The 25517-nt window shown below is 55.9% G+C and overlaps 10 protein-coding genes across 10 annotated transcripts; 4 read left to right on the forward strand and 6 right to left on the reverse strand.

Moving 5' to 3' along the window:
* Window positions 1-3: 3 nt before the first annotated feature.
* Window positions 4-857, reverse strand: E0L32_009399 (uncharacterized protein; the record flags this gene model as incomplete). The annotated part of the gene is made up of 2 exons (XM_031144360.1): window positions 4-55; window positions 619-857. 2 exons carry the CDS (start codon window positions 855-857, stop codon window positions 4-6), a joined length of 291 nt encoding a protein of 96 aa, XP_030991066.1.
* An 844-nt stretch (window positions 858-1701) lies between these two features.
* Window positions 1702-2722, forward strand: E0L32_009400 (uncharacterized protein; the record flags this gene model as incomplete). Its single annotated transcript, XM_031144361.1, has 3 exons — window positions 1702-1911; window positions 2046-2516; window positions 2600-2722. 3 exons carry the CDS (start codon window positions 1702-1704, stop codon window positions 2720-2722), a joined length of 804 nt encoding a protein of 267 aa, XP_030991067.1.
* Window positions 2723-2886: 164 nt separating this feature from the next.
* On the reverse strand, window positions 2887-5249 carry E0L32_009401 (uncharacterized protein; the record flags this gene model as incomplete). Its single annotated transcript, XM_031144362.1, has 4 exons — window positions 2887-4391; window positions 4475-4679; window positions 4745-5006; window positions 5068-5249. The coding sequence occupies 4 exons, from the start codon at window positions 5247-5249 to the stop codon at window positions 2887-2889; spliced, it is 2154 nt and encodes a 717-aa protein (XP_030991068.1).
* Window positions 5250-6290: 1041 nt separating this feature from the next.
* Window positions 6291-9913, forward strand: E0L32_009402 (uncharacterized protein; the record flags this gene model as incomplete). Its single annotated transcript, XM_031144363.1, has 3 exons — window positions 6291-6621; window positions 6681-9041; window positions 9102-9913. 3 exons carry the CDS (start codon window positions 6291-6293, stop codon window positions 9911-9913), a joined length of 3504 nt encoding a protein of 1167 aa, XP_030991069.1.
* Window positions 9914-10406: 493 nt separating this feature from the next.
* Window positions 10407-11231, forward strand: E0L32_009403 (uncharacterized protein; the record flags this gene model as incomplete). The annotated part of the gene is made up of 1 exon (XM_031144364.1): window positions 10407-11231. One exon carries the CDS (start codon window positions 10407-10409, stop codon window positions 11229-11231), a length of 825 nt encoding a protein of 274 aa, XP_030991070.1.
* Window positions 11232-11376: 145 nt separating this feature from the next.
* On the reverse strand, window positions 11377-12563 carry E0L32_009404 (uncharacterized protein; the record flags this gene model as incomplete). Its single annotated transcript, XM_031144365.1, has 4 exons — window positions 11377-12016; window positions 12071-12143; window positions 12200-12432; window positions 12490-12563. The coding sequence occupies 4 exons, from the start codon at window positions 12561-12563 to the stop codon at window positions 11377-11379; spliced, it is 1020 nt and encodes a 339-aa protein (XP_030991071.1).
* Window positions 12564-14117: 1554 nt separating this feature from the next.
* E0L32_009405 (uncharacterized protein) lies at window positions 14118-14923 on the forward strand (the record flags this gene model as incomplete). Its single annotated transcript, XM_031144367.1, has 2 exons — window positions 14118-14297; window positions 14360-14923. 2 exons carry the CDS (start codon window positions 14118-14120, stop codon window positions 14921-14923), a joined length of 744 nt encoding a protein of 247 aa, XP_030991072.1.
* A 294-nt stretch (window positions 14924-15217) lies between these two features.
* Window positions 15218-15948, reverse strand: E0L32_009406 (uncharacterized protein; the record flags this gene model as incomplete). Its single annotated transcript, XM_031144368.1, has 4 exons — window positions 15218-15298; window positions 15363-15515; window positions 15618-15881; window positions 15943-15948. 4 exons carry the CDS (start codon window positions 15946-15948, stop codon window positions 15218-15220), a joined length of 504 nt encoding a protein of 167 aa, XP_030991073.1.
* Window positions 15949-19015: 3067 nt separating this feature from the next.
* E0L32_009407 (uncharacterized protein) lies at window positions 19016-20650 on the reverse strand (the record flags this gene model as incomplete). Its single annotated transcript, XM_031144369.1, has 2 exons — window positions 19016-20138; window positions 20313-20650. 2 exons carry the CDS (start codon window positions 20648-20650, stop codon window positions 19016-19018), a joined length of 1461 nt encoding a protein of 486 aa, XP_030991074.1.
* A 1436-nt stretch (window positions 20651-22086) lies between these two features.
* E0L32_009408 (uncharacterized protein) lies at window positions 22087-23896 on the reverse strand (the record flags this gene model as incomplete). Its single annotated transcript, XM_031144370.1, has 3 exons — window positions 22087-22784; window positions 22825-23692; window positions 23810-23896. The coding sequence occupies 3 exons, from the start codon at window positions 23894-23896 to the stop codon at window positions 22087-22089; spliced, it is 1653 nt and encodes a 550-aa protein (XP_030991075.1).
* Between the last annotated feature and the right edge of the window lie 1621 nt (window positions 23897-25517).

The following is a 25517-nucleotide window of genomic DNA, read 5'->3' on the forward strand; positions in this document are numbered from 1 at the left end:
ACGTCATACGACGCGCTTGATCATGCTGGGAGACGCGTCGAGGAGGTTCAGACCCCTGAAATGTAATTGATTACAACTAAAGCTTCAGTGGGGCACGACGTAATGGTGGGGCGGAAGGAGCGCTGGAGCGTTCCGCGGGGCTTCTTCAGTGGACGGAAGGTGCTCCCCGGGCCTCCTTCCCCTACTGTGCAGGGGCTGGTGGTGTGCGAAATGTGGATTGGGTGATATCATCAAAACAATGCAAAGCAAAACAAAAGGATAGATTCTAGAATATGCTAGACCGGGTGCTCTACAGCACTGCTTGGCGTGGGAGGTGGTTGTAGCCCACGATCCCCTCTGCCACGGGTCTCGTCCCTTCTGCCGCATGCAATGAAATCCGCCGCCCAATGATGCCCGTGTTCCCTTGCGCGTCGTCGCCGACGTGGAGATATAAGGGCTGCTTGAGCCTGACGTCTAAGGACGCCTGGAAGTTACCTTCCAGCTCGCCGAGATTTACAACTGGGGACCGACTTGATGATGTGAGGCTTGTGGGCAGGGTGAGATCGCCGAGGGAACTAGTCATTGGTGAGTCCGAAGTGCTTGCTTTAGATGGACAAGGGATTACCCATCTGGACTTACTGAAGGCCGACTTGGAGGTTCGAGCGCTTGCTAGGATATGTACTATCTGACGTAATAAATTTCATGTGTGTCGCGACGAGACTGCCTGGGCTCTCGCGGTTGTAAAAGACAATGTTGCCCGAGAGATTGTCGGGCTTGGGGCCGGATTCCGTCTTGCTGGCCGTGCACGGCATGGGGCTGAGGACGGCGAGGGCGCCGAACCTGTTGGCCAGCGTGGTCGGGTCCTCTCCGCCGCACATGGTCGTCTAAATGGTACCGAAGGCCGTTAGCTCCCTACTTCCCTTTTGCTGGGACGAGACGCAAGGCCGTTGAAAATCGGATAAATGTAATCCTGGGGTATCAGGAATCGAAAGACGGTTTGCAGGCCAGGTTGAACAGGTCGAGAGGAAGAGCACACGCTCTTCTACTTTTCTCGATAGCAAGCCACGAGCCGCCCGAGCGATATGCTATGCTCAGTAGCCCGAGAAAACTTGCTCAGTCCAAGAGTTTGAGGCGCGGTGATGGAGCGGGTTCGATCCGCGAAACATGCTCACCCGCCGAGCTACACGAGTCGCTCACACCAATGCAGACGCGAACTGCTAGGCCAGCAGGCGCCGGCTTCCATTTTCTCAAGAGATATGTATGTTTGATCGTCAAAGATTCGCATGGGAAGGCCACAATCAAGTAGTTATCCGCTCGGACAGCCCAACCGGGTAGCTGTGTCGTTGCTTGTCCAGGCGGCGGTGACAGGGTGATAAGTCATCATGGTAAGGAAGGATGCCAACCAAAAGCCGAATTGACACCAACCACCCGAAGCACGACGCAGATTTTCCCATGTCCATCCCATCCGGGTGTGAAGGTAGGCAATTTTACCAGAGTGTCTCACGGTTGTGTCAGCCTCCACGCTTGATAAGCGGAATCCACGGGGTGATTTGAGTGGGGAACAGGACACCTTTATGAGCACGTTTGCGCGGGAATGCTCCTGTTTGAACCCACCACCGCGATTCCACACCTGCTGTCCAGACACTTCACACGCCCACCATCAAGGTACCTAGTTATCTACCTAGGTAGCTTTTGTCACCACGCCACCTATCACGTATCACGATGATGACATTGCCCAGACGGCGAGGGGCCCTGCTCCCCTCGTTGCCCATCCCCTTCTCCTCGCTCCTCGCCCTGCTCTGCATCGCCAGTCTCACCTCCAACTCCCTCGTCCACGCGAGCTTCTTCCCCCTTAGCTGGTCTATGAACAGTAACTGCACGATGCCCGGAGCTCAGACTTACACCCTGCCGGCCTTGCCGTACTCCTACGATGTGAGTGAATCATCATCCAATGTGTCCCCTTAGATCCAAAGCACACCTGGCCATACCTAGCATGTACCATCCGATCCTCTACGATCTATCTCCCCTTGCTATGCTGACATGCCTCCCCTCCCCTCCCCTCACAGGCCCTGGAGCCGAGCATCTCGGCCCAGATCATGGAGCTGCACCACTCCAAGCACCACCAGGCCTACGTGACCAACCTGAACAAGGCCCTCGGCGACTACGCCGCCGCCTCGGCCGCCGGCGACGTGCCCGCCCAGATCGCCCTCCAGCCCGCCATCCGCTTCAACGGCGGCGGGCACATCAACCACTCGCTCTTCTGGCGCAACCTGGCCCCCCAGAGCAGCCCCGACGCCAGCCCCGACGCCGCGCCCAGGCTCGTGGCCGAGATCGCCGCGACCTGGGGCGGCCTCGAGCAGTTCCGGAAGGCCTTCGCCGCGGCGCTGCTGGGCATCCAGGGCAGCGGGTGGGGCTGGCTCGTGCGCGAGGAGAGCACCGGCCTGCGCATCGTGACGACCAAGGACCAGGACCCCGTCGTGGGCGGCGAGATCCCCGTGTTTGGCGTGGATATGTGGGAGCATGCTTACTACCTGCAGGTGAGTTGCTGCCCAAGATGATTCTCACGGTCGTCTAGCGAGGCTCTTCGGGTGGTTGCTGACCCTGTCTGTCGTGCGTGTAGTATCTCAACGGCAAGCCGGCTTACGTTGAGAACATCTGGAAGGTCATCAACTGGAAGACGGCCGAGGAGCGGTACAATGGCAGCCGTGATGACACTTTCAAGCTGCTGAGGGCCTCTATCTAGTTACAATAAGACGGGGCTATAGCGTAGCTCGTTCCAGTGGCACAATGAGATGCCATTAGACAGCTTGAATATGAATGACGATGATAGAATAATACTCTTGCTGTTTCTATATGGCATTGACTACTCTTCGTATCTATCATCTCATCCGATACTATTCTCTCACACTATACTAGCGAGGAATACCGCTGAACATCTGAGGAAACACGTTGCCGTCGCGGGCTGTCTATACTCATTCGATCCTCCTCGACGACATCATCCCGCTTTCTCGGATCAGACGGCAAGCTCTGTGCAGAAGTCTGCCGGGCCAGCCGCCCAAAGCGATTAGGCTGGACAATCTCGGGTGAGAGGTGTGGCTCCGATGCCGTACTCCGGCTGAACACGGGTTTGTCCTTCTCCCGCGTCGGCGTGCTGTGCACGCTGTCCCTCACGTCCGAGAACGCGCTGTTGAACGACTGCGAGTGGAAGTTGCCCGCCCGGAGGTCGATGTGGCGAGGTATGCTCTTGCCAAAGTACTCGGCGACCGTGGTGCTCTTCTCCGGGCTCGCCAGCAGGAACTTGACGGGAGCCTGGCCCGGTGCGGCGGCGATACGCAGGAAGCAGCCGACGATCTGTATGACTTGCCTGTTCCAACCGCCGATGCTCGTCTCGTATGCAGAGATCCCGTCGATGATGCAGTAGACCGAGTAGCGATGGCGCAGTTGCGAGGCCAGGCTCTCGAACAAGTCGCAGAGGAAGCCCACGTTCCAGTCACTGATGCCGTCCCACACGCCCGGCTCCTCCACGAACCGCAGGTCGAGAGGGTACCCCTCCGGCCAAGCCGTCAGCAACTGCACGACCAACCCGCGCAGCATACCAAGCGGCCCGGAAAGCCCGTCCCGCGCCGAGGTGTGCAAGCCGCAGAAGAACGACAGCACGACGTCCGGCCGGCCGGGCACCCACACGCTCTCGTCCGCCGCGAGCGAGACCAGCGTGCGCACGAGGCCCGCGCAGGACACCGACAGCGGCGACACCTTGCCGACGCTGTGCTCGCCGCAGTGCCCGTCCAGCAGCAGCAGCGCGTCCGGGCCGCCGCCGGCCTGCGTGAGCCACTCGCGGAACACCGCCGTGGACACGAAGTAGTTGGCCTGCGCGAGCGCCCGGCCGCCAAAGTCGTGCACCTTGCGGAACACGCCCTCGAGGTCCCGCGCGTGCGCGCGCTCCTCCACCTCGCCGCTGCAGAGGACCCGCAGCAGCTGGTCCTTGGACACCCTGGGCGTCGCCGGCCGCTCGTAAGTGGCTGCCGCCGCCGCCGCCGCCGATGACGACGACTCGTAGAGCGCGCCGATGACCTGCGCGCAGTGCAGGTTCAGGAACGGCGAGGCAGCGGCGCCACCGACGCCGCCACGGTCCCGGTATCCGTCCTGCGTCATGGCGAAGAGGGCGTTGAACTTGAGCTCGAACAGCTCGTGCAGGTCCTGGTGGCTCTTGCGCAGGGCCTTGACGTCGCGGCGCAGCGACTCGACGCCCGACTGCGTGCGCGCCGCGCGCCGCGTGGTCTCGGCGATGCCGCGCGTGTCGAGCTCGCGGCGGCACTCGTCCAGCCGGGCCTCGGCCTGGGCGAGGGGGCGGAGCAGCTCGTCGACCTCGGCGACGGCGTCTTCGAAGATGGTCTTGCGCATCTTCTTGAAGGCTGTACGTATGTGTGTGAGTGTCAGCTACGGGGTGGTGCTGGAGGATTTGGTTGTGGTAAAGGGGAAGGGGTGTGAAACGTACCAGAATCGTTCGTTTTGCGGAGGAGGATGCCGATGAGCTTCGGGATGCACTTGACCAACTCGTCTATCAGTTTCTTGATGAGCTGGAACAGGTTCTCGTCTTCCAAGTAGACTTGGCGTAGCCTCTCTGCTTTCGTCATCGTGTCTGGTATACGCTCGAAGCTGTCGAGGATGCGTTTACACGCGTTCGACCGCCTCTGGACCGCCTATGGTTTACCGTTAGTCGAAGGCACAGAACAGCTCTGAAGAGGGGCCAACGTGCATTGAACACGACCTTGAGAGCTCCTTTGATCAAACCGAGGCCGTTATCTTGGGGAAGACCATCCAGCATTGGGGTCAGGTTCCTGGTGAACCCTGCGCCGTGGCGGAAGACTCCCCGTATCATGTTCTGACCCTTTTCGTCGTATGTAGCCCTTGCGGTCTCGAGCTCCAGATACACATCCTCCCAGGAACAATCTCTAGCATCGAAGCTCTTCCAGAACTCGTCCCCTGGCTGCGCCGCTGCATATTCCTCTAACGCGGCACTCAGCGCGCTGCATCGATTCATCATTAATTAGCTGCGACCTCTCCTCACGGCCCGTTTGATCCTCTCACCTGTCTTCGAGCGCCAGAAAGAACTGAGAACTTTGCTTGGAATACGTCATGTCAAAATCCAGCGACTGTCCCACGCTATCCGCCGAATTCGTCCGCGACCATGACGTGAACATGAAGATCTCGCGGTCGTCGTTCATGCGCTGCCGCAGCGATGAGGGCAGTTCGCTCGCGAACGCGGTCATCTTGGAAACGGGCTCCCTTCTTTCGTTCAACCGAGGACAGCAACAGCATTTAATATCTTTCTTCTGTGAACCGGAAGAGGGACACTTTTCAGTCCCATACGGTACGCAGCTGCCCAGGGGACTTGGGGGTTGTAATCGTCATGCGGTTCGTCGTCAAGATGGAGGGGTTGTGCTCCCTGAAGACAGGTTGAAGTGCAAGGCAGACCCGTCGTATTGTGGACTGCACTTCCAACCTGTACGTAGTCATCTCCTGGCTGCTCAATAGGCTGAACACGGGCACTGCAGCAACAGCAGCAGGAGCAGGAGCAGTAGATGTGTCATTTCTCAAAGCGGCTGCGTACTGGGGAGTCCAATTACCACCCAAAGCACGACACCATACCTCTTGTTAGTTACTGGAAAGACCAGAGCCGGTGAGCATTTCATGGCCACCGTCCAGTTACCTCTGGCTCTTGCTGACGCACCCCTCCTCTCTCAGCCGTACAAGGCGGCTGTGCGCTTCATGTTGCATTGTTTCCCAGAGCACAGCAGAAAGCAAGCACTAACAACCCAGTTGTGGGCTTGAAACATCAATCACAAGCCTCCTGGACCGGGGGGCTGGCCACACCCTTCTCCATGGGCTGAGGATCCATTGGATCGCTGGGGCCGTCCCGTCCCGGAGCACTGACCTAACTTAGAATACCCTGAAAGATACCGTTCTTCTGCGACACTGCTCCGTTCAGACGACATGGAATGTGTTTTGTAGCTGCAGCTCCTTTGTGAAATATGCATGCTGACCCTTGCTGATCGTCGGCGCCAAGTTTTTGGCCCCCATCGCTCCAGAAGCACTGTGTGCGAGTTGCTCAGAAGTCTTGAATAAAAGATGTTCGCATGCGATGCTTGGACACGGTCACTTATCAAGTTTTCTCCTCACTTCTCCCAGCAGATGCTAGCTGGCATTAGCATCGGGCTGCTCCTCTCGCAGTATCGTGGCAGATCATATACGTTGAGACGTGCTGTGTTCCTGCTTTATCTAGCTGCTTCACAGCCCACAAAGCGAAGAACATGACGGAGACAGTCGAGGTCACCAAGGTCGCAGAGGTCGCCCCGGCGGCTGCAGACTCTGATGACCCCCCTTCATACGAGGTCTCGACCAGTGAGGCCGGGCACTTGGAAGATAAAGCTCAGCCAGAGAAGCCCAAGGACAAAACCGAGGAGCAATCTCAAGAACCACCAGGAAAAGCTGCCGAGGCATCGACAGAGAAGTCTTCCGAGAAAAAGCCCGAAGCTTCTGTAGAGCAGTCCGCTCCCAAGATCACTATCGAGACCGCATCTGAAGCCAAGACGGAAGAAAAGCAGCCAGCAGAAACTTCCTCCGCCGAGAAAGCCCAGAAAGGTGAGCTGGAGAACTGTACATTTGGGTCACCGAGGTGCATGGCTAATTCAGGCACGCAGATGCCGCGAAAGAGGACTATTCGAAGCTCTCGCACAGTGCATTGACCAGCGACATGGCATTCAACTGGATGAAGGACCTGCACTCGCGAATGGCGACAATCGAAGTCCAACAAAAGGAAAAAGAAGAGACGTCGGCGGATACAAGCGAGTCCAAGGAGCGGCACATGGTGCAGACGAAACCCGAGGTGCGCCACTGCAGCTGGGACCAGTTCAAGAACCGCTACAGCGAGGACGAGAGCAACTATGCCATCGAGACGCTGCTCGCATCCGACGAGCTCGACGTGGAGATGGAGGAGGAGCAGCTAAAGCGACTGCCCGTCGACAAGAGGAAGCCCTTTGACCAGGCTCCTCGCAAGCGGATCAACCGCCGGGGCCAGATCGACAACAAAGACGAGGGTCGCATTATCGAGCGAGTGAGGATCAACTCTGCTGTTATCCTAGCACTGCTCGCCAAGGTGACCGGCGAGGTCTCATGGTCGTCCAAGCCGCACACATTCCTCAAGCCGTTCAAGATCTCGATCTTCTTCCACTCCAAGGTCGAGGAGGAAGTGCAGGCAATCAAAAAGCGGCTTGGTATTCCGGATGAGGAGGGCAATTCCAAGCCTACTGATGTGCTTGCAAAGGAGGCTGTCCCTGATGCACCAGAGACTGCTTCCTCCGAGGGAAAGAAAGCTGATGTGCCCTCTGGAAACGCCGAGGACCAGGTTGCTACTCCAGTCAAGACGGCTCACGAGTCAAGCAAATCCGAAGCACCGAAGAGTCCCGTCAAAAGCTCCGAGACTGCTTCAAAGGCCAACGATAAGTCAGAAAAGACGTCGGGGGAGTCCGAAGAGTTCAAGGTTGATCTTGACACCATCACTGCCGAGCAGTTCAAGGAGATCCAGTGCTACATGGACTTCATGAGGACAGAGATCCTCCCCAACTTCCACAAGTTTGACAGTGGGACCTTGGACGGAAGGACCAAGATTCGTTTCGAGGACTTGTGGTATCTCTTCCGGCCAGGACAGCTGATCTTCCAGCGGGATGACGCCTTCCTGAGCCAGGCATACTCCCAGTCCGAGGGGTCCGAAACGCACTCTTACAAAGCACTCGAGGGCCCGGGTGGGCCAAGGCTCTGGCGCATATTCCACATCTGGCAGGACAACCCTGACTGGAAGGTCGACGACCTGGAGAAGACGGGTGCCGAGCTCCGCCGCGACAGCGCAAGCTCACCGTCAGACACTAACATCATGGCCTACTACATCGACTTTGACGGCGACTCGTACGCGGCCGTGACCCGCAAGTTCAACATCCCGTTCTTCCAGGGCGAGAGGGCGGTGACGAGGCTGATCTGCTACCCGGCGCGGTTCGAGAAGAGCTTCGACGGGCTGTTCGAGTCCTACCGCAACAGGGGCCGGCGTTTCCGCGAGATCATCAACAAGACGCAGGACGCCATGGCCTACATGACCTACAACGGATGGACGCAGGTTCGCGACCCAGCCGGCGATATGATCGAGGACGAGGAGGGCAATGAGATGAGGACGCCGCAGTTCATCTCGAGCGACGTGATCATAGACTTTAAAGAAGCCTTCCAGCTGCACGCCGCCTGGAAGCCCGGCTTTGGTGCTTACCTCAAGAGCACGTTCACGCCTACCACCAAGTACGACCCTTTCTCCGTCATTCAGTGGTCCAACAAGAGCAGGTCCTCGACGGTGAACAAGGTGAGGGAAGTTGTCATTGAAGACGATGACATCTCTTCGCTCGAGTGGAACCACCTGGCCGACAAGGACAACTTTGTCATCGATCTCGATGTCCGGGAGGTCGAGAGGACGGCCAGCAAGCAGACGTTCACTGATGAAGATCTGGCCTTGTTGCCATCGCGTCTCTGTGCATATTCCTTACGCGACCGGGAGTTCTTCAACGCAGATATTCGATTCCTGAAGCCCCGCAAGCAAGTGGTGGACGACCCTTTCAGCAACCTCAAGATCCCAGAGAATGTCAAGGGGATGCTCAAGTCCGTTGTCAGGGAGCACTTCAAGAAGAAGGATCTACAGAAGAAGTTGGAGGCACTCAACATGGAGATTCTCGAACAAGATTTCATCCAGGGCAAAGGTCGCGGGCTGGCGATCCTGCTCCACGGTCCTCCCGGCGTCGGAAAGACAGCCACCGCCGAAGCAGTCGCCTCGTCCCACAGCAGACCGCTATTCCCGATCACTTGCGGCGATCTCGGTATTGACCTAGATAGGGTGGAGAGCACTCTGAGCGAGGTCTTCCGGCTGGCTAACAAGTGGGGTTGTGTCTTGCTTCTCGACGAGGCAGATATCCTGCTTTCACAGCGAGAGAAGAAGGACGACAACATCCAAAGAAACGCTCTGGTCTCCAGTAAGCAAGAACAAATACCCAGTGATGAGGGCTTGAATCCATGACTAACACTTTCGCCAGTCTTCCTGAGGACGATGGAGTACTACCAGGGCATCCTGTTCCTCACGACCAACCGCGTCGGAGTCATCGACGAGGCAGTGAGCTCGCGAGTGCACTTCAGCGTCGACTTCCCAGACCTAGACCTCGGCCAGACCCTGGCCCTGTTCGACATGAACATCGACCGCTCAGAGAAGATCGCCGAGCAGCGCGCCATGATCACAGGCGAGCCGAAGCTGGTCATCAGAGGAGACGAGCTCCGGCAATTTGCAATCGAGCCGTTCCAGAGGTCCCGGGAGCAAATCACCTGGTGGAATGGACGGCAGATCCGCAATGCCTTCCAGATCGCGACGTCTCTCGCGTACGAGACCAAGGGCGACTCGGAAGGCAGCGCTCCGTACCTAGGCCGCAGGCACTTTGAGCAGATCGAGAAGGCGATCGAGGACCTCAAGACCTACAGGGAGACCATCTTCCGCAAGACGGACAGCGAGCTGGCCGCGCAGAGGGAGGAGCGTGCCGGCAGGCCGCTCATGAGCGACATGCCCTCGCCGCATCACGGCCGCCAGCAGCACTGGCAAGACTCGAGGTCGTACCCATCGCGAGGGCCCGCCTACGCGCACTCGCCCGGCCCGTCTAGCAGACTGACGCCGGAGCGATCTCAGGAGTACGACTTTCCGCCGAGAGGTGGCTATGGCGGCAGGCCGGCATCACCACCACAGCGGGAGGCTTCGTTCAATCCACAGCATCAGCCGTCGCTGAGCTCGGAAAGGGGACAGGCCTTACCTTCTCGCGAATATGACAGAGGCGGTCACGGGCATCATGACCAGCGCTATTGATACAGGCAGGGACAGACAGAAACACGCAGGGATTAGGTGGTTCAGGAGAGAAGTGATACAAATAGTAATAGAAACAGGCAATACAAGAGTCCCATCATACACAATTAGCTTTATTCTTGCTCGATGCCGATATTGTGCTGCATGTCTAACCATTCAGTGATTCAGTGGTGGTCAACAGTGCAGATACGAATACGGAGATGGCGAGATTCTCAGCATGCGCCCGCTAAGAATCTAACTAACACCCATGGATGCAGAGTGACCCGCCCGGTTTAGCGGGGACGATGTGATAAACATGGCAGCGATGATGTCGATGTGGCTCAGCTGCAGTGCTGTCTTTGATCGAGCTACTGGATAAGCAGACACTGAAGATATAAAGACGGGCAAGGACCCAGATGCATCGAGTCCTCGGTGATATTCAGCAGCTCTGAAGACCATCTAAACAAGAAGAACCGAATCGAATATCCCTTCACCATCAACCTGCCAAGTCACCAAGATGGGACATCCCGACGAAGACAAGAGGGAGGCCCCGCAAGCCGCTGCGGACGAAGCCCCACCGTACGACGACCAGGATGACAGCCTCATTGCTCCTCCGCCCTACACAGACCCCGAGGGCCGGGTCGTCGCCCCGGCCGTCAAGCTCTTCCCCGTGTCCATGAACGGCTACTACAAGTGGAAGCTCTCGCGGACCTTCCACCTCGGCCCGTCCAAGGACCACCCGCTCTTCGCCGTCGAGACGCACACGGGCGGCATCACGGGCAAGAAGCCGACCATCATCCTGCGCAACGGCCCCACGGAGAGCGACCCGATCCTCGGCACGGCGGGCGGCGCCAACTTCATGCAGACCAAGTACATCATCACGCTGCCGGGCCGCCAGGGGCCCGACGGCAAGGACGTGACGGTCACCATGAAGGCGCCGACCATCACGAGGTCCAGCGCGCCGCTGTCCATGCCCGTGGGACCCAACGGCGAGACCGAGGAGTTCGAGTGGCGGTCGAGCCGCGGGGACGACATCAAGGAGCTGGCCCAGGGGTCGTCGTGGGGCTACAAGCTGGTGCGGCTGCAGGGGCCTAACACTAAGTCCGGCGGGAGCAGCACGGCGGCTCAGTCTTCGGGCTTCACTAGTGACGGGAAGGAGGTCGTGGCGCTCATTGCGCTCAACGCCACGTGGAGCTGGACCAAGGCGATACGGTTCGCCTTTATGGGCAGCGGGCTGTCGGGCACGATGGGGGAGGCCTGGGAGATTGCGGCGCTGACTTCGGCGCTCCAGTTGTATTACGTTTATGTTGTCGCTAGTGCCGCTTCGGCCGGTGCGGCGTAAGAGAGATGAGCGCAGGGGCGGAAGTTGGTGCGTTATTGACTTTGGAAATGGGGCAACATGCTTTGAGACTGAAATCTGATGTAACTTTGTACAGGTGACCCTAACATACAAGGGATACAAGAATTATTGCAGTATCAAACAGGTTTCAGAGTTCGTTCAGAGGCGCAAGCCCATGTTGCTTCAAGTACTTGTTCACCTCGTTCGTTGTAGTCTCCCACAGAGCCCGCTGATGTTTCTCGTCCTTCACCACAGTGTGCGGTTGTCCGACTCTTCCAACAGGCACCAGGTAACTTCCCTTGTAGACTTCCGGCTTTCGCCAAACCTCCGAGGCAGTAGTGGCAAAGAGGGCGTTGAACGACCCTTCGTCAGGAGTCGCCATGAGGCGTTTCATGATCGGCTGGAGGGGCGTGATCCAGACACCGAGCCCACCATCGCTCTTGACTGCTCCGGGATCCACCGACATCGAAGTGAACGGTATGCCGAGGTCATCGAAGCGGCGTTGAAGCTCCTGCGCGAATAATACGTTCGCCAGCTTGACCATGCCGTAGTGGATGGCGCTGATGTTGAACAATGGCTTTTGCAGAAAGCGGTACCTCCAAGGCTCGTAAGGAATCTCCCCACTGAGGAAGCCCGCGTTCGAAAAGTCGAACTGATAATCCGACGGGAAGAACAAAGAGTGGGCACCGGATGTGATGGTTACAACCCGCACATCCGCCCCCTTTTCGCTCGCGGCGTTCTTTAAGAGTGGCAAGAGGCCGTTCGTGAGAGTGAAGTGGCCGACATGGCTATGGCCTCGTTAGAAAACTTAGGTAGTATTATCAACCAAGGTATAATTTTACCTCACTGCCATAGCCATCTCCCAGCCCGCATCCGTCAGTTCAACATCTTTCGTCGCCACGCCTGCATTATTGACTTAGAGTACCGGTTAGTAACCTATAAGCGTGTATGAAAGGATTTGGCGGTCATACCGAGAATGTCGATCTTATGCTCTGTATTTTTCAACTTTTCGACAGCGTCAATCACACTCCCAAGCTTGCTCAAGTCCAGTTGCAGCCATGGAAGTCGAGTTCCTGCAATACTGGGCTGAAGGGACAAGATCGTCTCTCTTGCCTGGTTGGCCTTCGCTTCTGTCCTCGCGCCGATGTAGACTTTGGCTCCGTGAAGTGCCAGGTGTAGTGCTGTGTAAAGACCCATGCCTGCACTGTTGAGTATGGTCAGTGTCATGATCTAGCTTATCGTAACATTCGACCGAGCGTACTTAGCACCTGTCACGACGGCGACCTTCCCCGCCAAGTCTGGCGCATCGTGGTAAGGGTTCCAGTGTGCTCCCATGCTGGAGATCTGCCTCGTCTCGTTTAAGTCTCAAGATGAGTGTAGGAGAAGATTCTCAAGCTCGAATTTAACTACATGGACCGATGTAGAATGTCCAGTCTGGCGCCTCCCGGGCATCCAGACCTTTTAAATGTTGTCCATGGCATACCTACATCAACTTGATTTGTCTCTTAGTCCGAAGTCGTGCGAGGGGCTGAGAGACCGGCGTGAATATTAGTAATTGATCTAGCCTTCTGGATACGCTTGGCAATATTGGATGAAATACCTGTGCAATTCATGCGAACACTTAATCAGATGGTCAGCCGCAGAGCAAGAATGCCAGAGAAGGAGGGCAACACGGTATCGGGTCAAGTCAGGGTTAGCTTGGGAACTAAACGCGCAATGTGATTGGATCACGCTCTAAGTCTGGCAAGAATCCGCGGCATTGTGGAGCTTCTCCAGAAACCTAGACTGTCCGATTAATAATCCACCGGGCCTTCTTTGACATTGCCCGGATGCCAATCTTTGCGGACCACGCTGTTCCTTGGAACATAGTACAGCACCCCCGAAAACACATACACTGGCGGACATGGAAGAGAAGTATTCGCCTATGGCTAAAGCGCAGAGACCAAGGAGGCGGGCCTGCGGGACCTGCAGAGGTGGGTACCGACCAAGTGTTGAGGCCAGCAGCTTCCTGACGATCGACTGTCTCTGTAGATCGACGAATTCGATGTGACCTAGGGTCCCCTATCTGTTTGAACTGCGCCAGGACGAATAGGCAATGCCAAGGTTACGGACTCCGACTGTCCTGGCCAAAACCCGGCGACCGAAAGAGATCAATGCTGGCGAATAACATTTCCCACCATGGAACGGGCACGACTCGTCACTCCAATCGTTATCATAATCGATTTTTCGTAAATATGCATTCCTGGCACATCTCTTCTTGGTATGGCATAGTGTCTGGAAGAAATAGAGGTAAGACCATCTCAATTTCCTGCTGGAGTGCTAAGCTGATGATTGAGGATCGGACAGCGGCGCCGCCACAAAAGCTCTTCGACTTACCACCACCCCGATCCATATCACTCTCCTTGGTGGACCAGGATGAGTCCAAGTTACTTCACTACTGTAAGTATTAACCTGCAATCTCTATCTGGCCCCGGAGTAACAGTTTCTCAAGACACGCAAAATGGCCACCGATTTCTCCTCACAACTCCACTTGGGCCCCTGAATCGTCTCCTGCTCAACATAAGTCTCTTGGACTCTTCGCCCTCATCAAAAGCAGTCTTAAACAGCCTTATGGCACTCTCATGTCTGTATTTGGGGGCCTATCAGCAGGCTTCGGTTTACAAGCTAAGAGCGACATCCTTCCTTCGTGTCTCGCTGGACCCGGAAAGCTCGGTTGTGGTAGCTATCAGCAATCTCGCTTCCAGCATGCTTCTCTATCTATACGAGGTAGCCCCCCCTGAGATCTCTTCATTGAACAAGCAGTTGATCGCAACGTAGACTATACAAGCATCGACGTCGACCGGCTGGGCTGTGTACTTGTGTGGGGTCAAACAGATCCTACAGTCCAAGATGGCTGCCCATGGCCTCAGTTCTGAGAGCCGGGAAAGTCTTATGAACTGGGTTTACTATCACGAAACCATGGCTCAGTTCGGGCAGATATACTGGACCAGAGATTCTCGTATTGAACGCTGCCGTAGAAAGATGGCTTTGAATCTGAGAGAGTCTTCTGAAGAGCCAGCAGTTCAGAACGTAAGCTACTCATGCCACAATACAAGTCTTTGAAGGCATTTCTTAACACAACTCGCATTCAGGTACCGGTGACAATCGGCTGCTCGTCAAATGTCTTGGACAGCATATGGGAAATATTCGAGGTTACCTACAGGCATAACACTTCAACATCCGATCGTCAGAGATTGCTAGGTCTAGGATCGCAATTACGGAGCGAGCTTTCGACATTCCTACCTTCAGGTCCTGTGGAAGAAGTACAGTCTTCGTCACGAACTACCGCACTTCACTGCCTTGCAGCGCTGATCTACCTGAACCGCGCAGCACTTGGCTACGACGGAACAGAGCCGGCCCACCAAGCTCTGGTCAACGAGGGTCTCAGGATGATGAGCAATTTGCAATCCTGCGAAACGCCTTGGCCACTATTCATCATCGCATGCGAAGCCCTGACCGACCCGCAACGAATTACTGTTCTGCAAATCGTCTCAAAATCAAAGAAAGAGTCAGGAACTGGTCACCTGGATCGAGTACAAGGCCTCATAGAAGCAGTATGGAACTATGACGACCTTGGACCTGACTTGGTGCTGGACTATCACACAAAGCTACAAAGTGTTGTGCAGGCAGCACCCTGGATGCCCCCATTTGCTTAGGATTATGCGTCCGCGGCACTGATACTCGTGCTCTTAAAATTCAAGATATAAAAATATTTCAAGGAAACAATTGTATATTCAAACTGTAAAACAGACTGCAAAGTTCAAAACTCCAATACTCCAGCACCTCAATACTCCCAAACTCCAATACTTCGAACCCAAAAGCAACTAAATTGCAAAACTCCTAAAGGTACCAAAGCAACGAGAGCAAGACTAGACTCCTCGGGAAAGCAAAACCCTACCCATATATACTGAACAGGGCCAAAGGCACCCCATCCAAAGCTAACCTATCCACTACTTGGTAGTGCTATTGGCGACGGGTTGCATGGTAAAGTGGGCATCGACTTGTGTTCCTTGGCTGATCACGCAAGACAACTGGTGAACAGTGTTAGACAGGACCCTCGACCGGCAATGGTGAAGAGACGCGACTTTGGCTTACTTCATAGTACTTTCCATCGAGGCCCTTGGCCTGTGTATTGCCGTAGTTTCTGTTTGCAAACTTGTTTACCATGTCCTCCGTGTTGCCATTCGGATCCCAGTTCCACCCCTGATCGTCCGAGGGATAGAAAAAGTCCTTAGGCAAGAAAGCGGTCTAAGCGCATCAGAGTCAGTTGGTCTCCTTGACCTCTCTCTCTCTCTCTAGACACGTAATGGACGAAGAGTTGGGGGAGGAGGGGGGCCAGATGCAGCATACCCGGCAAGAGTTGTCGCCGACATAAGGCATGTCGATCAGAAGAACGATATTGGTGCCATCTCCGGGCCAATCATAGACAGACGCGCCCGTGGTGCCAGTCCAGGTGCCCCTTGCGGCTTCGAACACACCAGCCTTCCCATCAGCCTGGCCCGACACAATCACCTGGGGAGCGTATGTGTTGTAGCCATGAGATACGACCGTTTGCTGCCAAGTTGGGACCCAGTCCCAGGGGCTAAGGTTGGTGGCAAAAAGGTCGACAGAGTACTATTGATGGGCAGATCTATCGTCAGTGTATGCATTGTAAATTGCAAAGTGTATCACTCACAACCATGGTGGATGGATAGCAGGCTTATTTGAACCGCTAAGTGATTAAGTGCCGTAAAGTCTTTGAAGGATTGAGGATGTTTTTGATACTGATGCCGAGTGTGTAAATCCAGTCTCCTTGGGGAGGAATATCGCTCATTTTTATAGTTGAGGTCTGCTTCATTGCCTCGAAGATTTTGTACTGAATGCCTTCATCCAACTTCCCAGTCTTTGGATTGCTTCAACTCTGCAAGTATCGGTGTCTCTTTTGATCGTAGCATGGCAACAGCTCATAGCTTTGAATTCTGTCGCGTGCCAGCACGTGTAGGGCGGCAGGTAATGTATCTCGAGTCAGACGTTTGTGTAATTCTACTGGCTACAGCAGGAAAGCACATGGAGCCTGAAACTCTATTCTCATGAGGCTCGGTGAGCAGTCTGTGCATCTTGACTCAAGGACTCCATATCATTGGTCCCAGACTGCGGGATCTGGCAACCTTAAATGTTCTCTAGATCTTCTAGAAACAATTTCGATCTCTAGCTACCCCGCCAAATACACGCATCAGATATGACACAATCCCGGGGCAATGGAACGACCGCACTGCGGGAGCAACTGGTGACGTGGGACAGCTCGCGCTGGCCAATCAGTCACCATGAACAACCACATGGGGTTTCGGTCCGATTGAGCTAGCCCACAAGGCTGTAGCACGCCTTACCCCAGCCTGAGGCGTGCATTGACCGTTCTCTCCGCGATCGGGCGCCCCGGTTGCCTCTACTGCACCGTCCCTGTGATGCACCAAGGAGAAAGCCGTGTATTCGGAGAAAAGGGACCTGAAAAGACACAAACTTATTGGCTGACTTAAGCTAATCAATGATAAGATGGTAAACACCCATTCGGTCCTTTTCGAGGCGTGGTATTGGCATTTTCACCGAGCTAGATGTTCCACGCTTGGCAGTTTCGCGGACGGAATTCTCCGGGTAGATTTCAAGCTGGTAACAGTCATGTCCATGGCAACTTCCGAGAGTAGTCGTGGCGATGGCAATGCTAGCTGGAAGACTTGTGTGGAGTTCGAACTGCTGAACGATAATGTCATCGCTAACCACATACAGCTCACCGACGAATGGTGTCAACATCTCGGCTGAATTACATGGAGTCAGCAATCACAGTGCTCCTGTGTCATCACCAAATTCATGGCGCTTTAATATGTATATTACTCCACTAGGATAACCTTCAGCCAAGAGCCAGAGCTTCGAGAACTACTTGGACTGAGAACTAAGATCATAACTTTCATCTTTGTTCCATACGATCAGTCCAGAACATCCCATCAAGCAGAGCGTTCCACACACTAGACTAGGGATTGGAGAGTTCGTCCCCTCCATCCCTTACTCTAGTTGGATGCATAGAGTTTCCTCAACCCGATCTAACTTTTAGGACATAGATAATATTTTCCCTATTCGGGCTCATTCTGTAGTCAAGTTCCCCAAGGTCGAGATTCAGTGCCCCATATCTCCTAGTCCTAAACCCTTTTTCATCGAGGTAATCTTGATCGCAAGCTCTATCACAGAGCACTGGTTACAAGTCGAATCGTGCCACCAACTTCGTAAGTTGGCATCGCAGTGAGCCCATCACGGTTCCTGGGGCAGCTCGTATCGAGGGAACACTTGGGAACGCTGCAGATTAGGTAGCTCGGATCGAGGAATCACTTGAGAATGCTGTAGCGGGCTCTTGTGGGGTTGGTTTTCTATAGGTTGAATTCCCGGGGTAGTCGTTGCTCGAGCTGTCTTCCTCATCTGGAAGCTGATGAAAGCCAACGCCGCCACGAGTAATAACCCTAGCGGTATTCCGACCCCGAGCCCTATCTCGAGATTCCTCGTATCGGTAGCCGAGCCACTCTGCCCTTTGGGTTGTGCAGTTGAGGTGGCAGGGCCTGTCGAGAGTGCAGGGCTTGTCACCCAGACCGTGGTGGTAGGCCCAATGACTGAAGTAGGGCTTGTGCTGGGAAGGGCACCTTGCGCCTTGTAGACTGACGAGAACCTGGGCACATTCGAAATCAGGCTCGAGGAGTTCTGACAGCAGCTGGGTGAGTCTCCACAGCAGTACCTGCTTCTGTTCGGGCCTTGCAAGTCGCATAGCCAGAGCCGTATGTAGCCGTTGGGATCTATCGTGGGGCGCCGTCAGAGACGTTGGGCAAAGACATAAGGGTGGATTGTACCTGAAAACGATATGTTGCAGTACAACTGGCAGGGTCTTTTCCACTCCGGATCTGTACAACCCTGGGTTGAGAAGCTGTTATCGACGCCTGCATTGAGACACAGCCCGTTCGAAAGACAGTAGTCATTTTTGGAACAACACTGCGAGGCCGCATCACTCGTGCATGACTTCCAATCTGGATGTGCTCGGAGGCCACTGACTCGATAGCAGGGGATATCTGCCAGATCTGCCAGAGAATAAGATAGGAAAGCGAAGACAGTGACGAAGAGCCGCATACCTGCGGGAGGTCTTGAACTACTGTGCATGGAGATGACATCTAAACAAAAGAAGGAGTCTGGAAGACAGCGAGTTCCATGCGTGGCATGTCAGCCGTTTAAGTCTCAGCTTGTGGATGCTGGTGATCATATTCCTTCACCGGAAGCCAAGGGGCCAAATGAGACTTTGACGAAAGGACCAATCCCATGCCCTGATAAAATGCACGTAGCGACCAGCTCGCATGCCCCATGTAACCACAGCTTACGCCGACGACCCGATACTGCTCGACGCGAACACAGGGCAGCGAATCACAACGGCATGGTTATCGAAGTTTTCCCCTCTCCAATGAAGGATGCAAGTATTTGAAATACTGCTCGACTCAATTTGAAATACCACTTAGTTTGACCACAAAGGTTCGGGGGCCTTTGCTACCAAAGATGCATATCTAACTGATGAAGCTAGCTCTTATACTGGAATTGTGGTCTATTTAGGCGCACCGTGCTGGGATGCACATGACAGAACTACACAGAGGCCAAGCCCTGGGGAACGTTGCCCGACAGAATATCCTTCCTCCTTCCATCCTACCCCTGAATACCGTCATCACCTGCAACACCCTCCCACCAGCAACCCATTATCTTACGCCCCCTTCCTCCCCCATCGGCCCCTCCACAGTCTTCTGCTGCACCCTGGCCTTGTTCACCCACTCCACCGTACCAGCCTTGTACCCAGGCTCGGGCAACCAGTCCAGCAACAGACCCTGCCTGACCACCGGCGCCGTAAAGATCTTGAACGACCTCTCGTCCCCGCCCAGCTTGGGCACGAGCCAGTCCACAACCCGGTACAGGGGACTATGCCAGCTCGTGGTGCGGATGTACAGCGCAGACGTCCGCGCGCTGCCCTTCGCCATATCCAGCGTCGCCGCCCGGTACCCCCGGAACACGGCCTCGAGGGCCGCCGTGTCCGGCTCCCCACTACCCCCCTCCTCCTCTTTGTTCCCTCTGCTGCACCTCCTGCTCAGCAGTAAGCCCCGCAGCCCGTTCGTCAGCGCCGCGGCCCCCTGCCACCCCTGGTTCGCGCTCAGCCCCGCGTTGGGCGTCATCTTGCACGCCGAGTCCCCGACCAGCACGACCCGGCCGCGGTGCCAGGGGCCCCGAACGGCGCCCTCCTCCGTCGCCACGAGCCGCACCCACCGGCGCGCCTTCCACAGGTCCGCGAACGTCCTGCCCTCGCCCACGGGGCGGTCCATGATGTCCCGCGCGAAGGCCTCGGCGTCGGCGTCCGTGTACCGCACGTACGTGTCCGCCGGTGGCGTCGGGTCCAGGCGCCGGTAGGCGAGGAACCACCCTTCCGTGTCGAACATGAAGATCTGCATGCTGAAGCCGGCCTTGCCGTGGACCTCGTGCAGGTGGTTCCGCGGCATGTCCGGGATGGGGTCGAGGTGGCCCACGAGGAGCTGATAGGAGGCCGTCATGACGGACTTCTTCTTCTTCGTCTTCCTTTTTGTCGTGTTGTCCTTGGGATCATCGAGCTCGCCCATCATCCCTCGTATGGGGCTGTGCACGCCGTCGCAGGCGGCGATGAAGCTGCCCTCTATCACGGAGCCGTCGGAGCACCGGATGGCGACGCCGTCGTCGCGAGAGTCGATGGCTACGACCTTTTTGCCGGTCAGGACCTTGGAGTTGCGGTCCGGCAGGCGCTCGTAGAGCATCCGCAGGACGTCTTGTCTCTTGAGGAGCATCCAGGGGTGGCCGTGGCTGGAGACAAGTTTGCACAGGGCAGTGTCAGCCAGAGACATTTGTCCCGAAAGTAAACGAGCCGAACACGTTTCCACCCAAACAACATCATCCCTCCGGATATTCCTCCCCTCCACCTACAGACACACGTACACGTACCCACCAAAGAACAAAAGGAAACTTCCAGAAACTCACCACTCCTCCATAGACTCGTACAGCCGATTGTAGCACCTCTCCCGCCCGTCCGGCGCAAAGGTCGTCTTGTCCCGCATGGGCAGGTACAGCCGCCGCGCCTCGTCGAGCATGCCGAGCTGGTCCAGCAGGCGCACGCCGTGCGGGTAGAACGCGAGCCCGAACCCGGACTCCTCGAGCACGGTGGGCCGGCGCTCGAGCAGCACGTAGTCTATCCCGGCGCGGTCGAGCATGTGCGCCAGCCCGAGGCCGACGGGCCCGCCGCCGACGATGACTGCGCGGAAGCCGCGCCGTGGTGCGGCGGCGGCAGGCGTGTTGGCGTCAGAATCTTTGGATGACATGGTTGCTGTTACTGGTGGATGAGTGAATGTGAGATGGGGGAGCAGTGTCTAACTTTTCGTCTCGCGCAGGAGCCGGGGAAGAGGAGACGCCGATGAGAGGAAATAATAATCCTTTCGACCACCCGCGCCATCAAGATGGGACGACAAAGAAAGGAAACGGGCTTGTGTAATTATTCATTTGCTCTCATGCTCCATCTCTCCTGAAACGAGGGTTGGGCTCCATATCCCTCGCGACGACACTACTTTCTTACATCCTGTTGCACTAGCATTGGTAGGCTGCTTGTTCTAGTGCCGGAGGGGCGATCCTGGGAAATGCATGGTCTGGATTATGAGTCTTAATAAACATTATTTGTGCAGGGCCGGCTTGTGTAAGCACTTGGATCGCGGAGAGTGGGCAAAGGGTGTGGTCCCCCCCTTCCTTCGTGGACAAGACAACATCCTCAATAGAACGAGACAGAAAGTTGGTGAACATATGGCAGCCAATGCCAACTGGCAGCACGAGGATCCTGAATCAAGAAAACAAAAAAAAACATGCTCGACGCTGTACATACAGAAGAGCTGACAGCAGGGGCTTGTCCCAATAGCCTATCCAGCTCCCATCTTACGTCCGTCCGTAGGCCGGGTATCATCACATCCCACCTTCAGTGGGCTTATTTCGGATGTAACATGGCCAAATCCGGACGAGTTTGTCATCCGCGGTTTTGATGGTCCGCCACTTGACAGCAATGGCGACGGATGTCCGGTAGTTGCAGTATTTGCCGACGTTTTGCGGTATTGGGTCGCGAACAAATGAGGATTCTGTTCCAACCTATGTATTGTCTGTGAGTTCTATGAGTCCTGGTATTGGGGGAACATTGAGCAAGGGTTGATAGGCAGGGACCCTGTTCTAGTTATCCAAGGAATCCCATTTTCTCGGTGTAGCACTCCACTGTCACCACATGTGAAAGACATCGGTGATGGATGTCTTGTCAACGGAGTTCTTGGCATCATCAAAGGATTCGCAACTCATCAAACAAAAGTCACGATCACATGCACCAACAGTCTCAAGGACATCTAGTACAGATCCCCATCATTCTTTCCATTTCACATTTATAAAAAAAGCTAATTACAACGATGCTACAATATAAAAAAGCATGCCATGTCGTCAAAACCGAGACGAAACCAGAGAAAACCACACGACATACAGCCAGCCCACGGGGAAGAGAAAGTGTAAATGAAGGAAAACACGCACATGAGGATGCAAATGCCCGAATTCATACTTTCTATCCACGAAGGGAGGGTTGGTGGCTCCCCCCTCCACATCTAAGACACTTTCACACACATACACAGAAAAGACAACACCATGTAGACTCCATCAACCCATCTTTTCATCCCCTCCCTCCACATTATACATCTCCCTCTTTTCTCTATTCCCATTAAGATCCCACTTGCTACCTTTACAGGATCATCATACCAGCACCGGTAGCCATAGCGACGAGGACGTACATGCCGACGGCGACCTGGCCAATAGTGAAGGCGTTCTGGATGGGGACGGGGGCAGCGACGTTCTTGGTGCCCTGGGCGCCGCCGGAGGCGCCGCCCGTCTTGGCGGCCGTGGCCGTGGCGGCGAAGCTGTTGGAGGCGCTGGCCGAGGACAGCAGGGCGGAGCAGCTCGAGGCGGCGCCCTTGGGCGTGACGAGGTTGGCCTGGCCCTTGAAGTCGCAGGCGTCCTTGGCGGAGCCCTGGGACTGGTAGTACGAGTCGAGCGCGAAGGCGAGCTTCTGCTTGGGGCTGCACATGGAGAAGGCGCCGTAGACGCCCGTCGTGGTGTTGCCGTTGATGCCGGCGCAGGGGTTGCCCTTGAGGCCGCAGACGAGGCCGAACAGCTTGCCGTAGTCCTTCTCGTCGACGCTCGAGGAGACGGTGCACCGCACGTTGCTCTCCATGCAGTCGCAGGTGGACTTGTCCGGGGTCGGGGGCAGGTTCGCGTTGGCCTGCCAGTCGGCGTTCAGGGGCGGGCAGGCGGCGGGGCTGTTGGTGGGGTTGTAGGCGGACATGGCGGTCGAGCTGGGGTTAACCGAGGCGATGACGGTCTTGAGAGCGTTGTAGTTCTTCATGGTGGTAGCCTGACCGTTGCTGCCGAGCGTGACCAGACCTGTGGCGCACAAGTTGTGTTAGTTCAGATACTTCATTACCAAGATAGAAGAGTAGAGTAGAGGTGGGACGCATACCATAGTCGTGGACCTCCTGGAAGTACTCGTAGACGATACCGCCCGAGATGACGCCAGTCATCTCGTTGGAGTACAGGGCAGTAGTCTCCTCCCAGATACGGCCGTTGGCACCACCCTGGGTGTTGCAGCCGTACTCGGCGAAGAAGACGGGGACCGAGTAGTTGCTGAAGAACTTGACCTGGTCGGCGTAGCCGGACTGCTGGAAGGAGGAGTGGCCGCACCACGAGTAGATGTTGTAGCCCCAGAAGTCGATGGCATTGCTCTGGTTGCCGCAGTTGAAGTAGTGAGCAATCTCGGTGCGGATATCGACGTCGTCGTTGGCGGCGTAGCCAACACCCATCCAGCGGCCGCCCTTGGACTTGATGTAGGCCTTGGTGTCACGGACGGCGGCCTTGACGTAGGCCGAGGCGCCCGTGTTGGTCTTGTTGTTGGAGACCTCGTTACCGGCGAAGAAGCCGATGACGTTGGAGTACTTGCTCATCTCGTCGACGACGGCCTTGTAGCGGTCGAGCAGCTCGACGTTCCACGAGGGGTTGTCGCGGTTGATGGACAGGGAGGGCTCGCTCAGGTCGGAAACGACGTAGATGCCAGCGTCGTCGAGCAGTTTCATGCAGGCGCTGTGGTCCTTGGTGGGATCGATGGCATACGTCCGGATGGCGTTGGTCCTCAGGCCGGCCAGGATGGGGACATCCTGCTTGCAGCGGTTGATGTCGGCGAGGGGGTCGTCGTAGGGGGCCGAGGCATTCGTCGAGCCGGCGGCACCGACGCCCTGCTGGTAAGCGACACCCCGGATGAAGAACTGCGTGCCGTTCTCGAAGAAGAACTTGGTACCCTGCAAAAAGTGTGGTCAGCAACCGTCGGCTGGCCCAGATTCGAAACCCGAGGGAACCCGCGGTCCCGATCCAACATGATTCCCAACGTGGTGCGGAAGTCCGGAAATCGCGCTTACCTTCATGATGATGGGGTCGAGGGCGGCGTTAGCCTGGCTCATAAAGAGCATGGAAGCGACAGCTGCGGACAGCGTTCGGAAGCCCATCTTGACGGATCAAACGGAACTTCTAGAGTGTGGATTGTAGAAAGCGAAAAGGGAGCTGGACAGAGATGTCTCGGGGCTGGTGGCGGCGGGACGGTTTTGTACAGTTGCGAGGCCGTAAAAGACTGGCACACACGTTGACACTAAGCGCAGGTTCGTGGAATTGATCCGAGGCCCGACTGGAATGACGCGTGGAACGGGGAGTGACGGGGGTCGGTTTCGAAGTATCGACGCGGATGGGGCCGGACGGATACAGCGGGTTTTGGGTGGTTAATAAAAAAATCCAGATATTCAACGAGAGTCTGAAAGAGAATAGGGCGCAGCGAGAAGGAGAATGGCCTTCCCACGCACGCAACAACAAGCAATTGGGATAATTGGAAAAAAGGGGAACAAATGACCGGATAGAATGTTTTGGAGTTTCAAGAGACAGAGGAGGCGAAGAGGTTCGAGACGGCGGAGGAAGGGGGTGATAAAAGATGGGCGAGGCGTGCTGGCCATTGGCTGCAGCAGGGGCCCCTGCCCGATCTGGCAGTGGGATCCAGTAAAGGTCGGTATTTTAGTGGGCGATCTTCTGGTTAGGGGCCTTGGGGCCGCCAGGGGTCTCAGTGCTTGACCTCCCGAGGTCGTCAGGGGATGACGAAGCCGTTGTTGCCCTGGGTCCCGTCCTGATGCTGGTGTTGCTGGTGCTGGTGCTGTTTGGTGCCCCTACTCCCCTGTGGTTCCAGGGGAGATTTGATGCAGTGGCGCAGCGTGCAGGGTGGTGTGGTACGTGCGCTGCTACCCGCGAAATGAGTGGCCAATAGCCGGGTCCATCTTGTACCGGTCCAGAGCCCACCATGTATCCACATACAATCTCGCCTCAAGGCAGGCCAGCGCCATTCACACCACCACCATCAACTGTACCGACTATTGTGCCATATCATCTTACAACCGCGACCTTCCCATTTGATGCAGGTTGGAAGCTCGTATAAGTATATCGTCGGCTACATGCGAGCGTGTGAGAAAATAGTCGCATATTCATGTACCCTTTTTACGGCGAGCATCAATTACTTAAGCAAGTAAGCTTTGGTAAGCCCGGCGACTCTGCTTCTGGACTCTTCAAGTTGATATGGCCGATAATTGCGCCCAGCCTACTCTCATTTCTCCCGCCGTCTTGGGTGCTCTTGGGTGCTCTTGGGGCATCAGGGTGCGGCCTTGGCCCATCAGTACTCCCAAGACGGGCCTCCCAGGACTCTCTCGGTGAAGCCTGCAGGACAGACCGCTGCTCTCAACTACCTACAAGAATTGTACAAGTACCGCCTCGAGTGCTCCACTCGCCCAGATCGCTGACGACTCCATGCTTTTTGCACATCCAAATATCTCTTGGCAACATGTGCTCCAGATGCAGAAAAGAGACACATTCCACCCGCCCAGGCTTGCCAGGGGATAGCGCTGGATGGGTCCATACTCGCATGCCTCATACCTTACGTGCCAGTGATCAGAATTCCCCTTTTCGGGCTCAGGCGCTGTTTAGGGAGGAGCTACGGGGCTAGTGGGGATAAAAATGGAAAGTCGGGGAGCCCTGGAGGCACTACCTAATCAAAGGCGAACAATGAAGCATTGTTCTCCCAGTGACGCCAGCACT

Source organism: Thyridium curvatum (assembly GCF_004353045.1).
Source record: "Thyridium curvatum strain D216 chromosome Unknown NODE_68_length_238363_cov_78.500886, whole genome shotgun sequence".
Lineage (NCBI taxonomy): Eukaryota > Fungi > Ascomycota > Sordariomycetes > Thyridiales > Thyridiaceae > Thyridium > Thyridium curvatum.